This window comes from Oncorhynchus nerka, linkage group LG28, assembly GCF_034236695.1.
Source record: "Oncorhynchus nerka isolate Pitt River linkage group LG28, Oner_Uvic_2.0, whole genome shotgun sequence".
NCBI lineage: Eukaryota > Metazoa > Chordata > Actinopteri > Salmoniformes > Salmonidae > Oncorhynchus > Oncorhynchus nerka.
The window spans coordinates 31798897-31816638 of NC_088423.1; the positions used below are offsets into that span (position 1 = coordinate 31798897).

Here is a 17742-nt window from a genome sequence, read left to right on the forward strand (position 1 = left end):
CAGTTCAAACTGAGCATGAAAAGCTTCCCAATCCGCCTTACCGGAATACTTCGGGTCTTAACAGATACGGACGCAGCCGGGAACTGGGCGCCGCCATGTTTGTTTACATCCTGAGCCCCAGATTCCTCGTCACGCCGCGTCGACGTCGCCACTTCGGTCCGCCCACCAGAATCCGCGCGAAATACACTCGACGAAGCACTCATGCCCGCTTCAGCCACCATCACTCCAACGTCCTCCCTCAAGCGGCCTCTGCGCTCCGACGCCCTGGCGATCTCCTCAGACAGAACCCCGACGTCCATTCACACGCACCTCCTTGGCCATAATCGTCCCCTACCTCCACCTTCACTTTCGGATTCCCTCGAAGCATTTTCAATCCCGTTCTCACCTACGGTAGCTAGCCACATAAGTCAGCTAGCTAGCTGGCTAACTTGTATCAACGTTTTTACTTCTGACACCAATGTAATGACCTGACTAGCTCATAAATGAACAATTGTCCAGACAGAAGCTTGAGTTTGCGAATTGACGGTTTATTGAACCAACTCTACACAGGCTACTGTTTGGGCCGTAGCACACGCCAAATAGATAACCCACAAATCCAACCGTGACCTTCTCTTGTGAAGCCCAGATGTAAGAGAGAGAGAACAAAGGCTGAACCTGGTCTTAACTTCCAATGCCCAACCCCCCCCTCCACGCCACTCCGCCAACCACCAGGATGCCCGGCATCAGAACATTCCAGGCATTCCCGTGATTGGCAGATAGCAGGTTGATTGACATGTCGGACCCCGCGAACACCGGGTACTGGTCAGTACAACACAACCACCTCCTAGCCTAGCACATAACACACAGCTGTCTGTGCGGGTCGCTACAGTATTTTAATTTTAAGCTAAATGTTTTGATCTGTTGCATCAGCCTCATTGCTTTTAAACATTCTTATTTTTTTTGTATACTGTGGTTGTATTAATTTGGGATCTGTCCCAGAGTCTGTTTGGAATATCTATTTCTCGAATAGAACAATATACTAAGTACAAAAGTTGACCTATTCTATATGAGGATAGTAGACTGACATAGGCTGCTGCTTTTGCTGTTCATTACTCTTGTTTGCTGACAATGTGGACAGTTCTTCTGTCTTCAATATGTGCCTCGGAAATCGATAAGGACGCACGCCGTTGCATCACCGACGTGTCGGTCTTTACTATTAGCCTACTTCGAAGCTATGATTGCCTGTGAGAATGACCCGATCACATGACTGGCATTGGCTAATAAGATTTGAGATCTGAGCGCGCATGATGCTGCTTTTAGACAAGGGCCGCAAAAACGTTCTACCAGTCGACATAACAGGACAAGAAAGATGGTGATGGCACGACGCTATGCGCTGCTATGGTGATTTCAGTAAACACAGTGCAAATCAACATCCAGTAGAAAACAACGCTACAGCAAAAGTTGAAATATTTAAACTCTGGCGTCAAGTCCCATCTACCTTAGCGTCTGACTGCATTTACCGCCAGCCTCAATGGCATTTGCTGTCATGCTCTAATTGAAAACAATGACATCCCTCTTTAGGCTAGCTTGGCACAACAAGCTTTCTTTTCTTGCTAGCTAAAATTTTCTAGTTATTAACTCTGCTGTTTGGGATATTAAAAGTGGGGTGTTATTAGTTTGAACTCCTTTTTGATTTAGACAACCAGGCATTCTTAAGTTATTTGTGTAAAGTTGGGGACCCTCTGGCTTTTCTTTGAATCTAATGTTCCCCTCTTGAAATAGCCAGTGACGACTTTAGTCTTCTTGCAGTGCAACTGAAACCCATTTCAACTAAGCCTAATGTTAACTGGTCACCAAAGTAGGCTTAATATATAGAAAAGGAAAATCTTTGCTCCTCTGGTTTTGCATGCCCATTCTGTGTCCTTGCGTCAGATTCCTTGATTGAAGCAAGGAGAAAACATCAGATGCGTTTTCTCTCCCCCTCAGGTGTAACGGCTGTCAACTCTATTGTAACGTGATAGATGTGTAGCCTTCACTACATTTTCTCAGCTGTTCTAATCTATTGGTTACACATGGGGAAAATTCCTTTCAACCCTACCTAACATCTTTCTCACTGAACAGCAGTCACAATCTGGCACAATTATTTGTGCCCCATTGTTGATGTGTACAGAAATCAGTCCGCAGGAAAATGGAAGATTCTGAAGAGAACCCAGGTTATTTTTGACATTTCAGTAATGTGTGTCTCCTAAATCCTTTTAGCCTTGTGACATGCCACTTGTATAAGTGCAAAATACAGCTGGCTTTGTTTGTTGCAATAGTTAACACTCACTGGGGCTGCACTTTGTCCTTGGGTTACAGGAGCTTCATTTTATAAGCTGTGCGTACGTATAAAATATAGCCCAAAATGTGCATGCGCCAGTTTTCACGCAAAAGTTGGCTTGTATAACAGTTTAACTTGAAGTGAGAATGTGCTCACCTCACCGCAAACTTTAGACCATGCGTATGCACATCTGCTAGTGGTTGAAATATTGTATTGCGTGTTGGAAAGTAAGTATTTTTGTGCAAATGGGGTAATGATAGATTATTCATAAAAAAATAAAACAAGAATGCAGTTGAGCATTTACCCTCCTTGACTCCGGTCCAGAGAGGGAGTAGTCTCCTGGAGTTGGCACCAGTCCGCAGTGTTGCCAAAAAGGAGAGTGGGACTGGGGTTTTGCGTTGTGTGAAATGTTCCTTTCCTCTGAAGAAAATTCCCACAGACACGTGGCTAAGTGTGTTGTCGTGGCTTCTCAAGGCTTCAGATGTAGTAAAGGGGAGAGAGCTGTTTCAGATACTGAACTGAGATGTAGACCTCCACTGCCTGCATACATGGCCTGCCAATAGACCCTGATCAGGGCTGATACGATACAACAGGAGAGAACTGTGGAAAGATAAAAGTAATGATAAGCCTGCACATTTTTGGATACGTCTCAGTTTGCTCAAAGGTAGAGGGATTGGACTGTGTATTAGCCTAACCTCTAGCTTCCCTCGGCAGCACTCGCAGTAAATGGTTTCTTCCCATCAGCCCTATAGGAATTCTCAACAGCCCAGTCCCTGTAGAGTAGTGCATGTTTTGCCTATCTCCTATGACTCCTATAACAGCATTGGCACTTCATTCTGCTGACTAAAGCTACTTCTTCCACTGCCATGATAGATGCTTAGAGGGGCCTAATCCTTGATCATGACTCGGTTACATTACTCGAGTCATTGGACGAAGGCGTCTTCTATAGGGGGGAGTTTTGTTAAGAGCTGCGACGCTCGGTCTAAACATTAACACTCATCACTTGGGGTACGGTTTTGGAAGCATAATAACCTTCTTTCATATCGGTGAGACATAATGTTATTAAGGTTAAATTGATACATAACTTTATAGGGTTAGGATACCCAGATGGCCATATTTCCATGTTACAGTGCTTGTTTAGGGAAAACAGAAGGAAATCGGTGGACTACCTGTGCTAATTGGCGATCTGCTTTTCTGAACACCTGTGTGTAAACCGAATACAGACACCACAGACGTGTGGTCACTGAAAAATACTGTTGGCTGCATCTGCTAAAACTGTACTTTTCATTTGTGAAATTATTTTGTTGTGATATGAGTGTAGAGGGATTTGTTTCTAGAACCTTACAGCAATTGAGAATCATTCAAATTTTAGATGTTGAATTTGGCTGTTTTTGTCTTCCATAGCCAATTCACCCTTTAAACAGAATATGTAGGGTCCTTGGAGTAACGTTAGGGTCCTTTATTCCAATATTGGGCTAAGAGGTGCATGTTTGGGTTATCCTGTTAAGCTGGGCTGACGCGGGATGTTAATTCACATATAAAACGACACTACTTAAGTTCAGAGCAGTCTGGCAACAAGTTAGATGGCTTTACCCGATTCTCCCAGCGAGTCTTCTATTTCTCATCCTGACCTGCTATCATGCTACTCTGCATGTGTTGCAGGTGATTATTAATCAGACTGGTGTTAATTGCTTGTCTGTCCATGTGTGGAAATACTGAGGTGTCAGGAGCTGGAGCTTTTGTCCTGACTTGTTTGTATATAAATTCAGCTTTACTGTCACTGAGGCTAAAAAACCAACTCTGTGATATGGATGTCTGTCTAGCTGTAGAGTACATTCATAAAACCACTGTTAGTCTCTGGCTTATTGTTTGGTGTGATTTTAGTGTTTTGTTTTTTTGTACAGCGTTGTTTATCTAGTGGTCTCAAACCCACAGTGAATGCTGTCTGTTGGCAGACGAGACAGTCATTCTACCAGAATCAGCAGGATGCCTCTTCGGTGTAAGCTCTGCTCCGGAGAATGCTCCGCAGAATGCTGTCCTGTTCTCTCATACCTTCTGTTCGGCAAACCCTCTCCTGGCATCAGCCATAGTTCCCAGTCAGCCCACTGCTGTTCGGCAGAGGACAGCCCAGCACCCAGCGTTCAAACCTGCCTTACACCAAATCCTCACTCTGAGCTTTGGATGGGGTTGTTATTAGGTATGATGGTTTTTCTTCGTGTTCAAATCACACACGTCTTGTAAGACTGTCAGCTCTGAGGAAAATGTCAATGGGCAGATTGACGTTTTCCTTGGAGTCTTGCTTGGTGTTTTTTTTCTTTTTTTCTAATTGCGATGGCAGTTGTAGGATGCTTGTTTGCATGAGCACTAGCAGTCCCAATTACCTGTCATACCAGTTCCCAGGGTGTTGGTTTAGGTGTTTGTCTACTGTGATAAAGTGACGTCTCTGATGTAGAGCGATTCCCACACGTTTCTAGAAAGGGAATGCCTTCCATTAGACACCCTTTCCGGGAAATATTAAAAGGTAAAACTGAAAGCTGTTTGAAATGCTTTCCTTTTGTGACGTTGATCTCCCTGAGGTCATAGCCTTGATACATAAAATATACTGCGTAATGTAGGTGCTATAGACACGGGGCCAAATATATGAAGGCCTAGTACATTCATCTCACAATACCCCTGGCTTTTGTCTCCCTTTCGCCAATACATTTCCTAATACCCAAGTGTGTGCAGTGCAGGCCTGTGGCATTGTACTGGCAGCATGCAACAAATACCATGGCCAGGAATTGCCATGGAATGTTCAATAATATGGAAAATGTCTTGGTGATTTGAAGTTCAGATGCTGGAATCCTCTTAAGATAAGACTAATGACTAACTTTTTTTGAGAGGACAGACTACACTTCTCTCTGAAACCTTTCCTTGTGATGTGTAAAGTTTAAACTACGCCATGTGCACTGTTGACCTCTCCCTGCTCTTAACAGCATGAAACCTGTGTGTCCTGTTCTGTCAGGTGCAGGTGGTGTGGAGGATGTTCCTTTGTCCCTGCCAGATCGGAGGCCTCATTCCAGGATAGCGCCTCGGGCAGAGGCTGACAGCGAAACAGACGAGTGGGAACAGGCCCCAGAGCTGAGTCATGTTAAGGAGCAGCCAATTGAAGAGGAGCCTGTGGTGGGGTTGGCCGAGAAGGCTCGGCCCATCCAGATAGTCCTGGCCCACGAGGATGACCACAAATTTGAGCTGGACACTGAGGCCCTGGAGAAGCTCCTACTGCAGGAGGATGTCAGAGACCTCAATGTGGTGGTGGTGTCTGTCGCCGGGGCCTTCCGCAAGGGCAAGTCCTTCCTGCTGGACTTCATGCTCCGATACATGCTCAACCAGGTATAACCAGGTTCACACTTATACCTACAGTACATACAATTCACTGTATTTATATAGAATACTGATATTTCTGACCATCTGACCTGGAAAAAAACTCTGGCCCTACTTCTAGATTAGGCTAAATAAACTCAGGGCAGATCCGGTTGAAGATTTTGTTAAGCAAGGACCAATTTAACAACTTTGTTGATGCTGCTAGCAAGTGCTTTTAACCACAGTTCACAGCGAAAAGACAATCTATTTTCAAGTCATTAACATAACCCTGAGGGTAGTGTGAATTAAAACGTATTATGTAACGCTGCTCACCTTTTCAGGGTCATCTGTCGTTTCAATACTAACATTTGTAAAGAAGTTTGGAGATCCTGAATAAACCCTTTATCAGAGTCCTGTATTCCCAGATTAATGAGATGCTTACACACCTTATTGTCTGCTGCACATAATGTCCATCTAGGGCACATATGTCAGAGTCAAGGCCCGCGGGCCACATCCGGCCCGCAAGAAGGTTTTTTACGGCCCCTGGGATGATCTTGATTTATTATTAGAACCGGCCCGCAGCAAGCCGGCAGCCCGCAGATCTTTTACACGCACCAATACTACATTTCCCACAATGCAAAGGTGACGCACCGAGCAGTAGGCTGCTTCATTTCAATATTTATTGGCACAGCAGTCGTCAGCATCACAGTAAAATTAACTTTCAGATACCCATCAAAAATGGCAAAACGGAAGGTGGATACTGAGAACCGGGGGTTTCAAACAAGGTGGGAGTCGGAGTATATGTTCACGAAGGTAGCTGGAAAACCTGTGTGTCTTCTGTGTGGAGAAAGTGTGGCGGTACTGAAAGAGTATAATCTGAGACGACATTATGAAACGAAACACGCGGACAAAAACAAGAATATGGACATGGAACAAAGGCTACAAAAGGCAGAGGAATTAAAACGAGGCCTCAAATCTCGACAGGCTCTGTTCAAAAAAGCCAAATCACAAGGCCAGGCTGCTGTCAAGGCCAGTTTTATTTTGGCAGAAGAGATCGCTAAATCAGCCCGGCCATTTACGGAGGGGGATTTCATCAAAAACTGCATGATTAAAGTTTGTGACGAAGTTTGCCCAGAAAAAGGCAACTCTTTTTAAATGTGAGTCTGAGCAGAAACACCATTGCCGAGAGAGTAGACCAGTTGTCCATCAATCTAAAAGAGCAGCTTGTGAAAAAGGGAAAAGATTTTATTGCATATTCCTTGGCTGTGGATGAGAGCACCGACATTTCTGACATTGCCCAGTTGTCAATTTTCATCCGCGGAGTGGACTCCAACCTAAGCGTGACAGAGGAGTTTTTGGCTTTACGTCCTATGCATGGCACAACTACGGGGCATGATTTGTATGAAGAGGTGTCAAGATGTGTAAATGAGATGGAGCTGCCTTGGGAAAAACTCGTGGGTTTGACAACCGACGGAGCACCTGCGATGTGTGGACACAGGAGCGGACTGGTGGCGAAGATACGGGAAAAGATGCAAGAGGAAAACGCGACAGGTGAGCTGACAGCTTATCATTGTATCATACACCAGGAAGCGTTGTGCGGTAAAGCCTTGAAAATGGAGCATGTAATGAGCATCATCACGCGCACAGTTAACTTTATCAGAGCCAAAGGTTTGAATCACCGCCAGTTCAAGGCATTTCTGACGGAGTTAGAAACGGAGCATGGTGATTTGCCTTATCACACAGAGGTGCGATGGCTAAGCCAGGGAAAGGTGCTTCAAAGATGTTTCGAGCTTCGTGAGGAGATTTGTCTGTTCTTGGACAGCAAAGGGAAAGACACAACACAACTCCGAGACGAAATGTTTCTGTGTGAAATGGCTTTTCTGTGTGACATTACGAGTCATCTGAATGCAATAAACTTGCAGCTGCAGGGTCGGGATCGTGTCATCTCTGATATGTACAGTACAGTGAAGGCATTTAAAACCAAACTGACTCTGTGGGAGACGCAGATGCGGAAAGAAAATTTGAGCCACTTTCCCAGCTGCCAGACCATGAAAGAGAAGCTCTCTACCAGTGCGTTCCCGAGCACACAGTTGGCTGATAAAATAGGTATGCTTGCCGCTGACTTTCGACGCCGATTTGCTGACTTTGAAGCACAAAAAAGCAGGTTGGAACTGCTCGGTAACCCATTTGCTGTTGACGTGGAAAGCTCACCACCAAACCTCCAAATGGAGTTGATTGACCTCCAATGCAATGATGCACTGAGGGCAAAATATGCGGCAGTGGGTGCTGCGGAGTTCGCCCGTTTCCTCCCCGGCACAATGCCCCAGCTGCGCATCCAGGCTGCTCAAACGTTGTCTATGTTTGGCAGCACATACCTGTGTGAACAACTGTTTTCTTTGATGAACCTGAACAAAACATCACACAGAAGTCGACTTACTGCTGAACACCTCCACTCAATTCTGAGGATTTCTTCAGCTCAGAGCCTTACCCCGAACATTGATGAACTTGTGGAAAAGATGGGACACCACCAAGTATCACCCTCAACCTCAAACAAGTGAACATTACTGTGCAATCACATATTTAGAGTTTTTACTCAGTTCAAGTTTAAAAGTTAAAATTTAATATTTGTTTTCACTGCATGTTACTTCTCCTTAAACAAAGTGTTGTTTTTGATTAATAGATTTTTGCACTTTATTTTTTTGTATTTCAATCCAATTATATTTTAAAAATATTTCAGTTGAGTGGATGATAGAAAATTGCTATTATTGTTTTTTCTTTGAAGTAAATTTAGCCCACTTTTGCTAAAATAGAAAATATAGTCTACTGATGGTGCCTTGAATACCGGTTTCTTTCATTTAATGTTCATGTTATGGGGATATTTATATAAAGGAAATTTGTCTTTTGTGTCTGTTGAAAATTAAAGATTACTGACAGAGCCATAAGAAAATATTGCTTTATTTATCTGATCATATTGTAATATATTTGTTAGGTTTTCAGTAGGTTCAATTAGGTTCACTAGACTATATGCGTCATTTAAAGATTTTTCAATGAACATTCGAACAGTCCGGCCCTCGTCTTGTAGCTGATTTTTTTATTTGGCCCTCCGTCCATTTGACTTTGACACCCCTGATCTAGGGGTTTATAAAACTGCTGTAAACGGAAAGTCAGCTAATGGCTCTACATGGATATTATTAAAAAAAATATATTTATTTTTTAAAATCCATTGGGATTAATTTAGTGGTGTGAAATTCCTTCAGGCTCTTTACTTCCCACAAAATACATCTTCCATTCCTAGACTGCTAGATTATCGCTATCTTCATGTCATTTCACACACACTATATATAAAAATGGATGTGGACACCCCTTTTAAAATGAGTGGGTTCGGCTATTTCAGCCACATGCGTTGCTGACAGATGTATAAAATCGAGTACACAGCCATGCAATCTTCATAGACATTGAATAATATTGGCAGTAGAAGGCCTTACCGACAAGCTCACTGACTTTCAGGTGGCACTGTCATAGGATGCCAAATTTCTGCCGTTGTTGCTCCAATTAGGAGCAACAACGGCTCCGCCGCAAAGTGGTAGACCACCGAGTGCTGAAGTGAGTAGCACGTAAAAATCGGTTGTCCTTGGTTGCCGCACTGACTACAGAGTTCCAAACGGCCTCTGGAAGCAACTTCAGCACAATAACTTTGTCGGGAGCTTCATGAAATGGGGGTTCCATGGCCGAGCAGCTGCACACAAGTCTAAAATCACCATGCACAATGCCAAGCTCTGGCTGGAGTGGTGTAACGCTCCCTGCCAGTGGACTCTGTAGCAGTGGAAGTGCGTTTTCTGTTTTGATGCGTCACGCTTCATCTGGCAGTCTGACAGACAAGCTGTTACTCACTGTTAATTATTTATCCAATTTACACATACCAACATGTACAAATGATCTTGACTAACCAGTACCCCTGCATATTGACTCGGTCCCCCCCCCCCCCCCCCGCTATTGATAGTTTAATTTAAAAAATATATTTTCTTGACCATTTTTAAAACTGCATTGTTGGTTAAGGGCTTGTAAGTAAGCATTTCACGGTAAGGTCTACACTAGTTGTATTCAGTACATGTGACAACATTTGATTTGAAGCTGCCTCACACTCAATGTCACTGTAGACTCCTGCTAGATTCCCTGCCTGCCTGGGTCTGTTCATCTCAAGTCTGAGACACTGACTGAGCTGAGGACAGAAGTAAAGTCTGAAAAAACGGCTCCCAGTGGGCTCAGAGGAGCAGTGATTGAGTGCATCGTCGTCTCAAAGAAACAAGCAATCTCATCCAGGGTCAGGTTTTCAGGATTGCTCTGTGTTGCACTAGTTCCAGTCCAGAATGACCTGAAAGAACTGCAGAGATCATTGAGTGTCCCCCCATGTTATTCTCCAGCAGGTTATAACTTTTAGATTAATCATTTAATTTCCTCCTGGTGTCTGCACATCTGTGCTCTTTTTACAGCTTAGAATTTGAACACTCCATTCCAGTCACGTTTCCTGCTGGAGAGAGTCTGCTCTTCCGTGTGTGTGGCAGTTAGATTGACTGACTGGACTGGTTGACATACAGAGGGAGGAGACCGAGAGACAATAGAACTAAAGCTTGTTATCTAAAGTCTGCTCTTGCTTACACTGTAATATCCTTGTTTAATTGCACTGTAGGATCTCTTTTTAACCCTCGTGTCAATATCTGCGGTCCTGTGGAAATCACAGGGGGGCACACAATGCAAATAATCCGGGTAGGCATTTGATTACCAGTTCGGGAGTCTTATGGCTTGGGGGTAAAAACTGTTGAGAAGCTGTTTTGTCATAGACTTGGCACTCTGGTACCGCTTGCCATGTGGTAGTAGAGAGAACAGTCTTGACCATTTTTAGGGCCTTCTTCTGACACGGCCTGGTGTCGAGGTCCTGGATGGCAGGCAGCTTAGCCCCAGTGATGTTCTGGGCTGTACGCACTACCCTCTGTAGTGCCTTACGGTCAGAGGCCGAGCAATTGCTGTACCAGGCAGTGATACAACCAGTCAGGGTGTTCTTGATGTTGCAGCTGTAGAACCGTTTGAGGATCTCAGGACCCATGCCAAATCTTTTCAGTCTCCTGAGGAGGAATAGGTTTTGTCATGCCCTCTTCACGACTGTCTTGGTGTGTTTGTACCAGTCTAGTTTGTTGATGTGGACACCGAGGAACTTGAAGCTCTCAACCTACTCCACAACTGCTCCGTCGATGAGATTGGGGGCGTGCTCGGTCCTCCTTTTCCTGTAGTCCACAATCATCTCCTTAGTCTTGGTTACATTGAGGGATAGATTGTTATTCTGGCACCACACTTCCTCCCTATAGTCTGGTCGTTGTCTGATCAGGCCTACCACTGTTGTCGTCTGCAAACTTAATGATGGTGTTTGAGTCGTGCCTGGCCATGCAGTCGTGGGTGAACAGGGAGTACAGGAGGAGACTGAGCATGCACCCCTGGGGAGCTCCAGTGTTGAGGATCAGCATGGCAGATGCGTTGCTACCTACCCTCAACACCTGGGGTGGCCCATCAGGAAGTCCAGGATCCAGTTGCAGAGGGAGGTGTTTAGTCCCAGGATCCTTAGCTTAGTGATGCACTTCTAATTAGCATAATACAAAAATCAGTTTAACCTAGTTTTTCTTTTTTTGCATAGGTGCCCACAAGCCGCACAACTTGTCTGAAAGTAGCCCAGTACCAGTTATAAAAATATGGAAGCGTGTGTTTTCCTGATCTTTCATATCTGAAGATATTTGTAACCATCTTGGTTTAGTTAATCTGTGTTTACAGTGGGAGCAAATTAAGCACAGTGGGAGCAAATTAAGCATAGTGGGCAGAACAAGCAAGATGGGCCAAGCACGAGCTAGCACATTGTTGCGGCTGGCTTCCGGGATGGATGCGCGCTGTGTTAAGAAGCAGTGCGGCTTGGTTGAGTTGTGTTTCGGAGGACGCATGGCTTTCGACCTTCGTCTCTCCCGAGCCCGTACGGGAGTTGTAGTGTTGAGACAAGTTAGTAACTAATAACAATTGGATACCACGAAACTGGGGAGGAAAAAGGGGGTAAAAATAAAAAAAACGGAAAAGTGGTGCGGCAATATGTATTCACCCCTTTGTTAAATAAGATCTGGTGCAACCAATTACCTTCAGAAGTCACATAATTAGTTAGATTTCACATTCACATGGTCTGTCTCTCTCAGCAAAAAACAGAAACGACCCTGTCTTTCAAAGAATTCGTAAAAATCCAAATATCTTAATTGTGAAGGGTTTAAACACTGTTGCCCATGCTTGTTCAATGAATCAAACAATTAATGAACATGCACCTGTGGAACGGTCAATCCGACCCTAACAGCTTACAGACGGTAGGCAATCAAGGTCACAGTTATGAAAACTTAGGACACTGAAGAGGCCTTTCTACTGACTCTGGAAAAACACCGAAATAAATGTGGTACCCTTCCTGCAGGCTGACATGACCCTCCAGCATGACAATGCCACCACGCACAGAACGAGTAGTATGGCTGATTTTCCTGCAAGAAAGGAATGTCAGTGTTCTGCCATGGCCAGTGAAGAGCCCGGATCTCAATCCCATTGAGCACGTCTGGCTAGGGCCGTTCCCCCCCCCCAGAAATGTCCGGGAACTTGCAGGGTCCTTGGTGGAAGAGTGGGGTAACATCTCACAGCAAGAACTGGCAAATCTGGTGCAGTCCATGAGGAGATTAAGCACTGACATATCTATGTTCTGAAAGGCCCCAGAGTCTGCAACACCACTAAGCAAGGTACACCACCAGGCAAGCAGCACCATGAAGGCCAAGGACCTCTCCAAACAACTGGTCAGGGACAAAGTTGTGGAGAAGTACAGATCAGGGTTGGGTTATAAAAGTAAAAAAAATATCTGAAACTTTGAACAGCCCACGGAGCAACATTAAATCCATTATTCAAAAATGGAAAGAATATGGTACCACAGCAACCTACCAAGAGGGCCACCCACCACAACTTACAGACCAGGCAAGGAGGGTATTAATCAGAGGCAACAAAGGGACCAAAGATAACCCTGATAACATGTTTGGTGTTTTCCAAAAGCCATGTGGGAGACTGCCCAAACGCATGGATGAAGGTACTCTGGCCAGATGAGACACACATTTAGTTTTTTGGCCATCAAGGAAAACTCTGTCTGGCGCAAACCCAACACCTCTTATCACCCTGAGAACGCCATCCCCACAGTGAAGCATAGTGGCAGCATCATGCTGCAGGGATGTTTTTCATCAGCGGGGACTGAGAATCTGGTAAGGAATGATGGATGGCCCTAAATACAGGGAAATTCTTGAGGGGAAACCTATTTCAGTCTTCCGGAGACTTGAGACTGGGACGGAGGTTCACCTTCCAGTAGGACAATGACCCTAAGCAGAGTGCTAAAGCATCACTTGAGTGGTTTAAGGGAAAACATTTTAAATGTCTTGGAATGGCCTAGTCAAAACCCAGACCTCAATCCAATTGAGAATCTGTGGTATGACTTAGATTGCTGTACACCAGCAGAGCTCATCCAATTTGAAGGCGCTGGAGCAGTTTTGCCTTGAATGGGCAAAAGTCCCAGTGGCTAGATGTACGAAGCCTATAGAGACATACCCCAAGAGACTTGCAGCTGTAATTGCTGCAAAAGTTGGCTCTACAAAGTATTGACTTTGGGGGGGTGAATAGTTATGCACGCTCAAGTTTTCTGTTTTTGTCTTATTTTCTTGTGTTTCACAAAGATTTTGCATGTTGTGTAAATCAAATGATACAAACCCCTCAAAGTATATTTTTAATTCCAGGTTGTAAGGCAACAAAATAGGAAAAATGCCAAGGAGGGTGAATACTTTCGCACGCCATTGTAGATTTCAAATGGATGCTTTAGCATTATAGCCCTGTGACATGGCTGGGTTACCCCTTTTGTCTATGGTATACATCTCAGATCTAGTACAGACACTTCAAAACAAACTTCCTTTTAGAATATATATTTTTTTAACTTCTGTTTTTCCGTGCATGAATCTGTTATTCAATGCGTTGTGCTAATAGCAGTGAGGCTGAATGTTTAATCAAATAATTGTATGCATTTTCTATCTACTTAAAGGGGTCCTAAAATTCCAAATCTTCCAAATCTTATGTCTAAATGTTCCTTGGTCATACCATCTTAAAACAATTCCGTGTGTTAGCTTAGAAGGGGTAACACTGGGCCGCATACTCTTGTCGTACCAAGGAGCTACAGTTTTGTATAATTAGTTACTTTGTCAGTCAAATCACATTGTAAGCCTACTACTCCTGCAACATTGCATTACTCTTCCATTTTCTACAGGGATTTGTCGCCACTTGTAGAGTAACACGCACACTTCTAATGGCCTTGTTTTCATAACAGCAGCTGTTATCCTGTTGGTGTTCTTCAGACGTACGTTTTTTTTGAATGAATTCCATGGAAGGCCTAGTGTCTGTATTTTTTTTTTATACTTAAGACCTAGACAACCAGGTCAAATCAAATGTTATCACATGTGCCGACTACATCCGGTGTAGACCATACCGTGAAATGCTTACATACCAGCCCTTAACCAACAATGTAGTTAAGAAAATGCCTTAAGTAAGAATAACAAAGAGCAGCAGTAAATAACAATAGCGGGGCTATATACAGGGGGTACCGGTACAGAGTCATTGTGCGTGGGCACAGGTGTCGAGGTAATATGTACGTGTAGATAGTTATTAAAGTGAAGGTGAGGGGTGTTCTTTAATAATTAGTGGACTTAATTCATCAATCAATTACACGGTATGACTGTGGACACTCAGCACTCCGTGGAATGGGTTTGACACATGGCCTAGACTGAACGGAGTCTGACATGTTGCATTCAGCACAGGCTGTTCTGTAAAATTACCCCGATATCTCAGGCAGACTAGAACTAAGAATGATACTACAGTGACCTCCGGTGGTAATTTGCAAATGCATGTACTAAATTCCTTTTTATTTTTATTTATAAATCTGTAGGGCTTTCACCACTACCTACATGACATACACTTGCCCACAGAAATCAGTAACTTATTTATTTGAGGTTTATACCTATGACTGTTTTCTTGTTGTCCTCTCACAGCAGCAGGAGCAGTCAGACTCGTGGGTGGGGGGTGATGATGATCCTCTGACAGGGTTCAGCTGGAGAGGAGGCTGTGAGAGGGAGACCACAGGGATCCAGGTCTGGAGTCAAGTGTTTGTTGTCAACAAGCCAGATGGGAGCAAGGTGAACCTTTACTCTGACACACAACCATTGAAATTGAGAGGAACAGTCTTAATATGTTTATCTTATGTCCATCTCTGCAACTCATATTGGCTGTACTGTAAGTGGATTTCCATCATGTCTTGCTCATCTAAAGGTGACTTGCAGTATCCTAACCCTCGACAGGTTGCTGTTCTGTTAGTGGACACACAGGGAGCCTTTGACAGCCAGTCCACCATAAAGGACTGTGCAACAGTTTTTGCCCTGAGCACCATGACCAGCTCTGTACAGGTGAGTCTATGGGATGGACCTGCCTGTGACTGAGTTATTAGTGGTTTACTGATTATGTACCCAGAAGAGTGCACGCACACACATTGTGCCATTTGAGTTCCTGATTTGTTGGTTGCTGATTTGAAATGGTATGTTGTCATGAATTGGCTTACGTACAAAATATATTTCATGGTATTATTGTGTTTTCAGGTGTATAACCTCTCTCAGAATATTCAGGAGGATGACCTTCAGCATCTCCAGGTATGTTTGTCATTCCTCACCTCAATAAGAACGTTACACATTTGTTAGTGTTTGAAAACAATGTTGGTGCTATGATGACTAACATCCATTGTCTTTACTCCATATGTTTAGCTCTTCACAGAATACGGCCGGCTTGCTTTGGAGGAAATCTATCTTAAACCCTTTCAGGTATGTTACTGTCCTGAAAATGGATATGCTTTCTTCAATATACTCAACAGTTTTGACAAGCATTTGTCCTTTCTGAGCATTGATTCTCAGTAACCCTCTGTTTGTGTTCCAGTCACTCATGTTCCTGATCCGAGACTGGAGCTATCCATACGAACACAACTATGGACTGGAGGGAGGGAACCGCTTTCTAGAGAAGAGACTGCAGGTATGTCTGGATGAGAGAATGAGGCCTGTGAAGGAGAATTTTAAAATGGGCTGCTCCAAATTTTAACATAGTATCTAGTCCAGTGTGGCTTTTCAGGAGAGGAATTTCCACTACAGTTTTGAACAAAATTGTAATGAGTAATTTTGTTCAGTTTAGCTCTGAATGGAAGGAGACTTGCAGTATCACTCCTTAGCTACACTTCCAGATCCTCCTCTATCATACCACCTTATGCCATGTGTTGGGTAGCATGTAACAGCTGAGCCGTCTTATTGGGTAGCATGTAACAGCTGAGCCTCGTGTATGGAAGCGTTGACTTGTGTTATGTTTGGTATCATGTTCCAATTGGGCCAACGGCCGCTTGTGGGGTAGCATTGGACAGAAGACCAGTGTCTGTCTTGGATATTATGTAACAGCTGTGTCGATTGGTTCTGCAGGTGAAACAGAACCAGCACGAGGAGCTGCAGACCGTAAGGAAACATATCCACTCCTGCTTCTCCAACATCGGTTGCTTCCTACTGCCCCACCCTGGCCTCAAGGTGGCCACCAACCCCATGTTTGACGGAAGATTAAAAGGTGAGGCCTTGCACTACAGAGAATGATCCTTTCCACCCCTGACCCCCGTCCATATGACATCCCATCCACCTGACATTATCCCATCCTCAGTGACTCCCTGACCCTTTTCTGAAATACTGAAGTGGAGAGGAAGCTTAGTTAACCCCGGCAGGAGACCGCTCTGGGCTTTACGATGCTTCTGACTGTGTTTGTGTAGACATTGATGGTGACTTCAAGGAGGCGCTGGGCAATCTGGTGCCCTTACTACTGGCTCCTGAGAACCTGGTGGAGAAGGAGATTGGAGGGGCGAAAGTGACCTGCAGAGATCTAGTGGAGTATTTTAAGGCGAGTAGGCGCTCTGCCTCTCCCATGGCGACAGGAATACTGGAAATGCCTGAAAGTATTCTAAAAATGTCTTCTCTTTACAACAAATTAATTTCTCTACATTTATTTCCCAGGCCTATATAAAGATTTATCAAGGGGAGGAGCTTCCTCATCCCAAGTCCATGTTACAGGTCTGTATTGGTTTGTTCAACATTGATGTTAATAGTTTTGAGCAAGCCTGTGGAGTCTCTTATTCTGCTCAAACCCTCAGTTTGACTTTGCTCACATTTTCTTCCATGTTACCTAGGCAACGGCTGAAGCCAACAACCTTACAGCAGTTGCTGGAGCGAAAGACATGTACAGCAAAAGCATGGAGATGGTAGGTTTGTTCACCCCTAGTTTGTCGGTGTAATATTGTTTGATTTCTGAACTGTGTTGTTTCGCTGGTAGGTGTGTGGAGGGGACAAGCCCTACATCGCCCCTGCAGACCTGGAACGTTGCCACGAGGAGGTCAAGGAGTGCTCGTTGCGTCAGTTCCGCTCCGTGAAGAAGATGGGCGGAGAGGACTTCTGCAAGAAATACCAGGAGCAGCTGGAGGGTGAGCTGGATGAGGCCTACTCCAACTTCCACAAGCACAACGAGGGCAAGAACATCTTCTATGCCGCACGCACACCTGCAACGCTGTTCGTCGTCATGTTCGCCACCTACATCGTCTCAGGGCTGACCGGCTTCATCGGCATGAACACTATTGCCATGCTGGCCAACCTGGTCATGGGCGTGGCCCTCATGATGCTCTGCATGTGGGCCTATGTAAAATACTCAGGGGAGTTCAGAGATGTGGGCACCATCATAGACCTGTTGGCAGAGACACTCTGGGAACAGGTGGGTGTTTTCATGTTAAAGATAGAAGTATGGATAAGTGAATTAGAGTACTGTAAGTGTTTTTATTTAGGACGAGTGACTTTGCAGAATTCCTCGTTATTTCCCCTGTCTGTGACGTTGATTCCCTTCCCTCAGATTCCAGATTTCTAGTGGCCCTCTAGTTCCCCATTGGCCCCGAACTCGATCTA

The 17742-nt window shown here is 44.5% G+C and overlaps 1 protein-coding gene and 1 pseudogene across 3 annotated transcripts in view; both read left to right on the forward strand.

Annotated features, from left to right (window-relative positions):
* The window catches only part of LOC115113133 (atlastin-2-like), a 28083-nt gene that overhangs the window by 6787 nt on the left and 3554 nt on the right, over positions 1 to 17742 (forward strand). The window contains exons 2-13 of one of the 3 annotated variants that reach the window (XM_029640414.2): positions 4204 to 4496; positions 5304 to 5671; positions 14773 to 14916; positions 15079 to 15183; positions 15373 to 15423; positions 15535 to 15591; positions 15704 to 15796; positions 16231 to 16369; positions 16566 to 16693; positions 16807 to 16863; positions 16980 to 17051; positions 17123 to 17554. In XM_029640414.2, coding sequence (XP_029496274.1) covers positions 4238 to 4496; positions 5304 to 5671; positions 14773 to 14916; positions 15079 to 15183; positions 15373 to 15423; positions 15535 to 15591; positions 15704 to 15796; positions 16231 to 16369; positions 16566 to 16693; positions 16807 to 16863; positions 16980 to 17051; positions 17123 to 17554 — 1905 coding nt within the window. In that variant the 5' untranslated portion in view covers positions 4204 to 4237. The remainder of the gene's footprint in view (positions 1 to 4203; positions 4497 to 5303; positions 5672 to 14772; positions 14917 to 15078; positions 15184 to 15372; positions 15424 to 15534; positions 15592 to 15703; positions 15797 to 16230; positions 16370 to 16565; positions 16694 to 16806; positions 16864 to 16979; positions 17052 to 17122; positions 17555 to 17742) is intronic. The other 2 variants (XM_029640415.2, XM_029640416.2) reach the window with 2 other exon arrangements.
* LOC135565559 (general transcription factor II-I repeat domain-containing protein 2-like) lies at positions 5678 to 8577 on the forward strand (annotated as a pseudogene).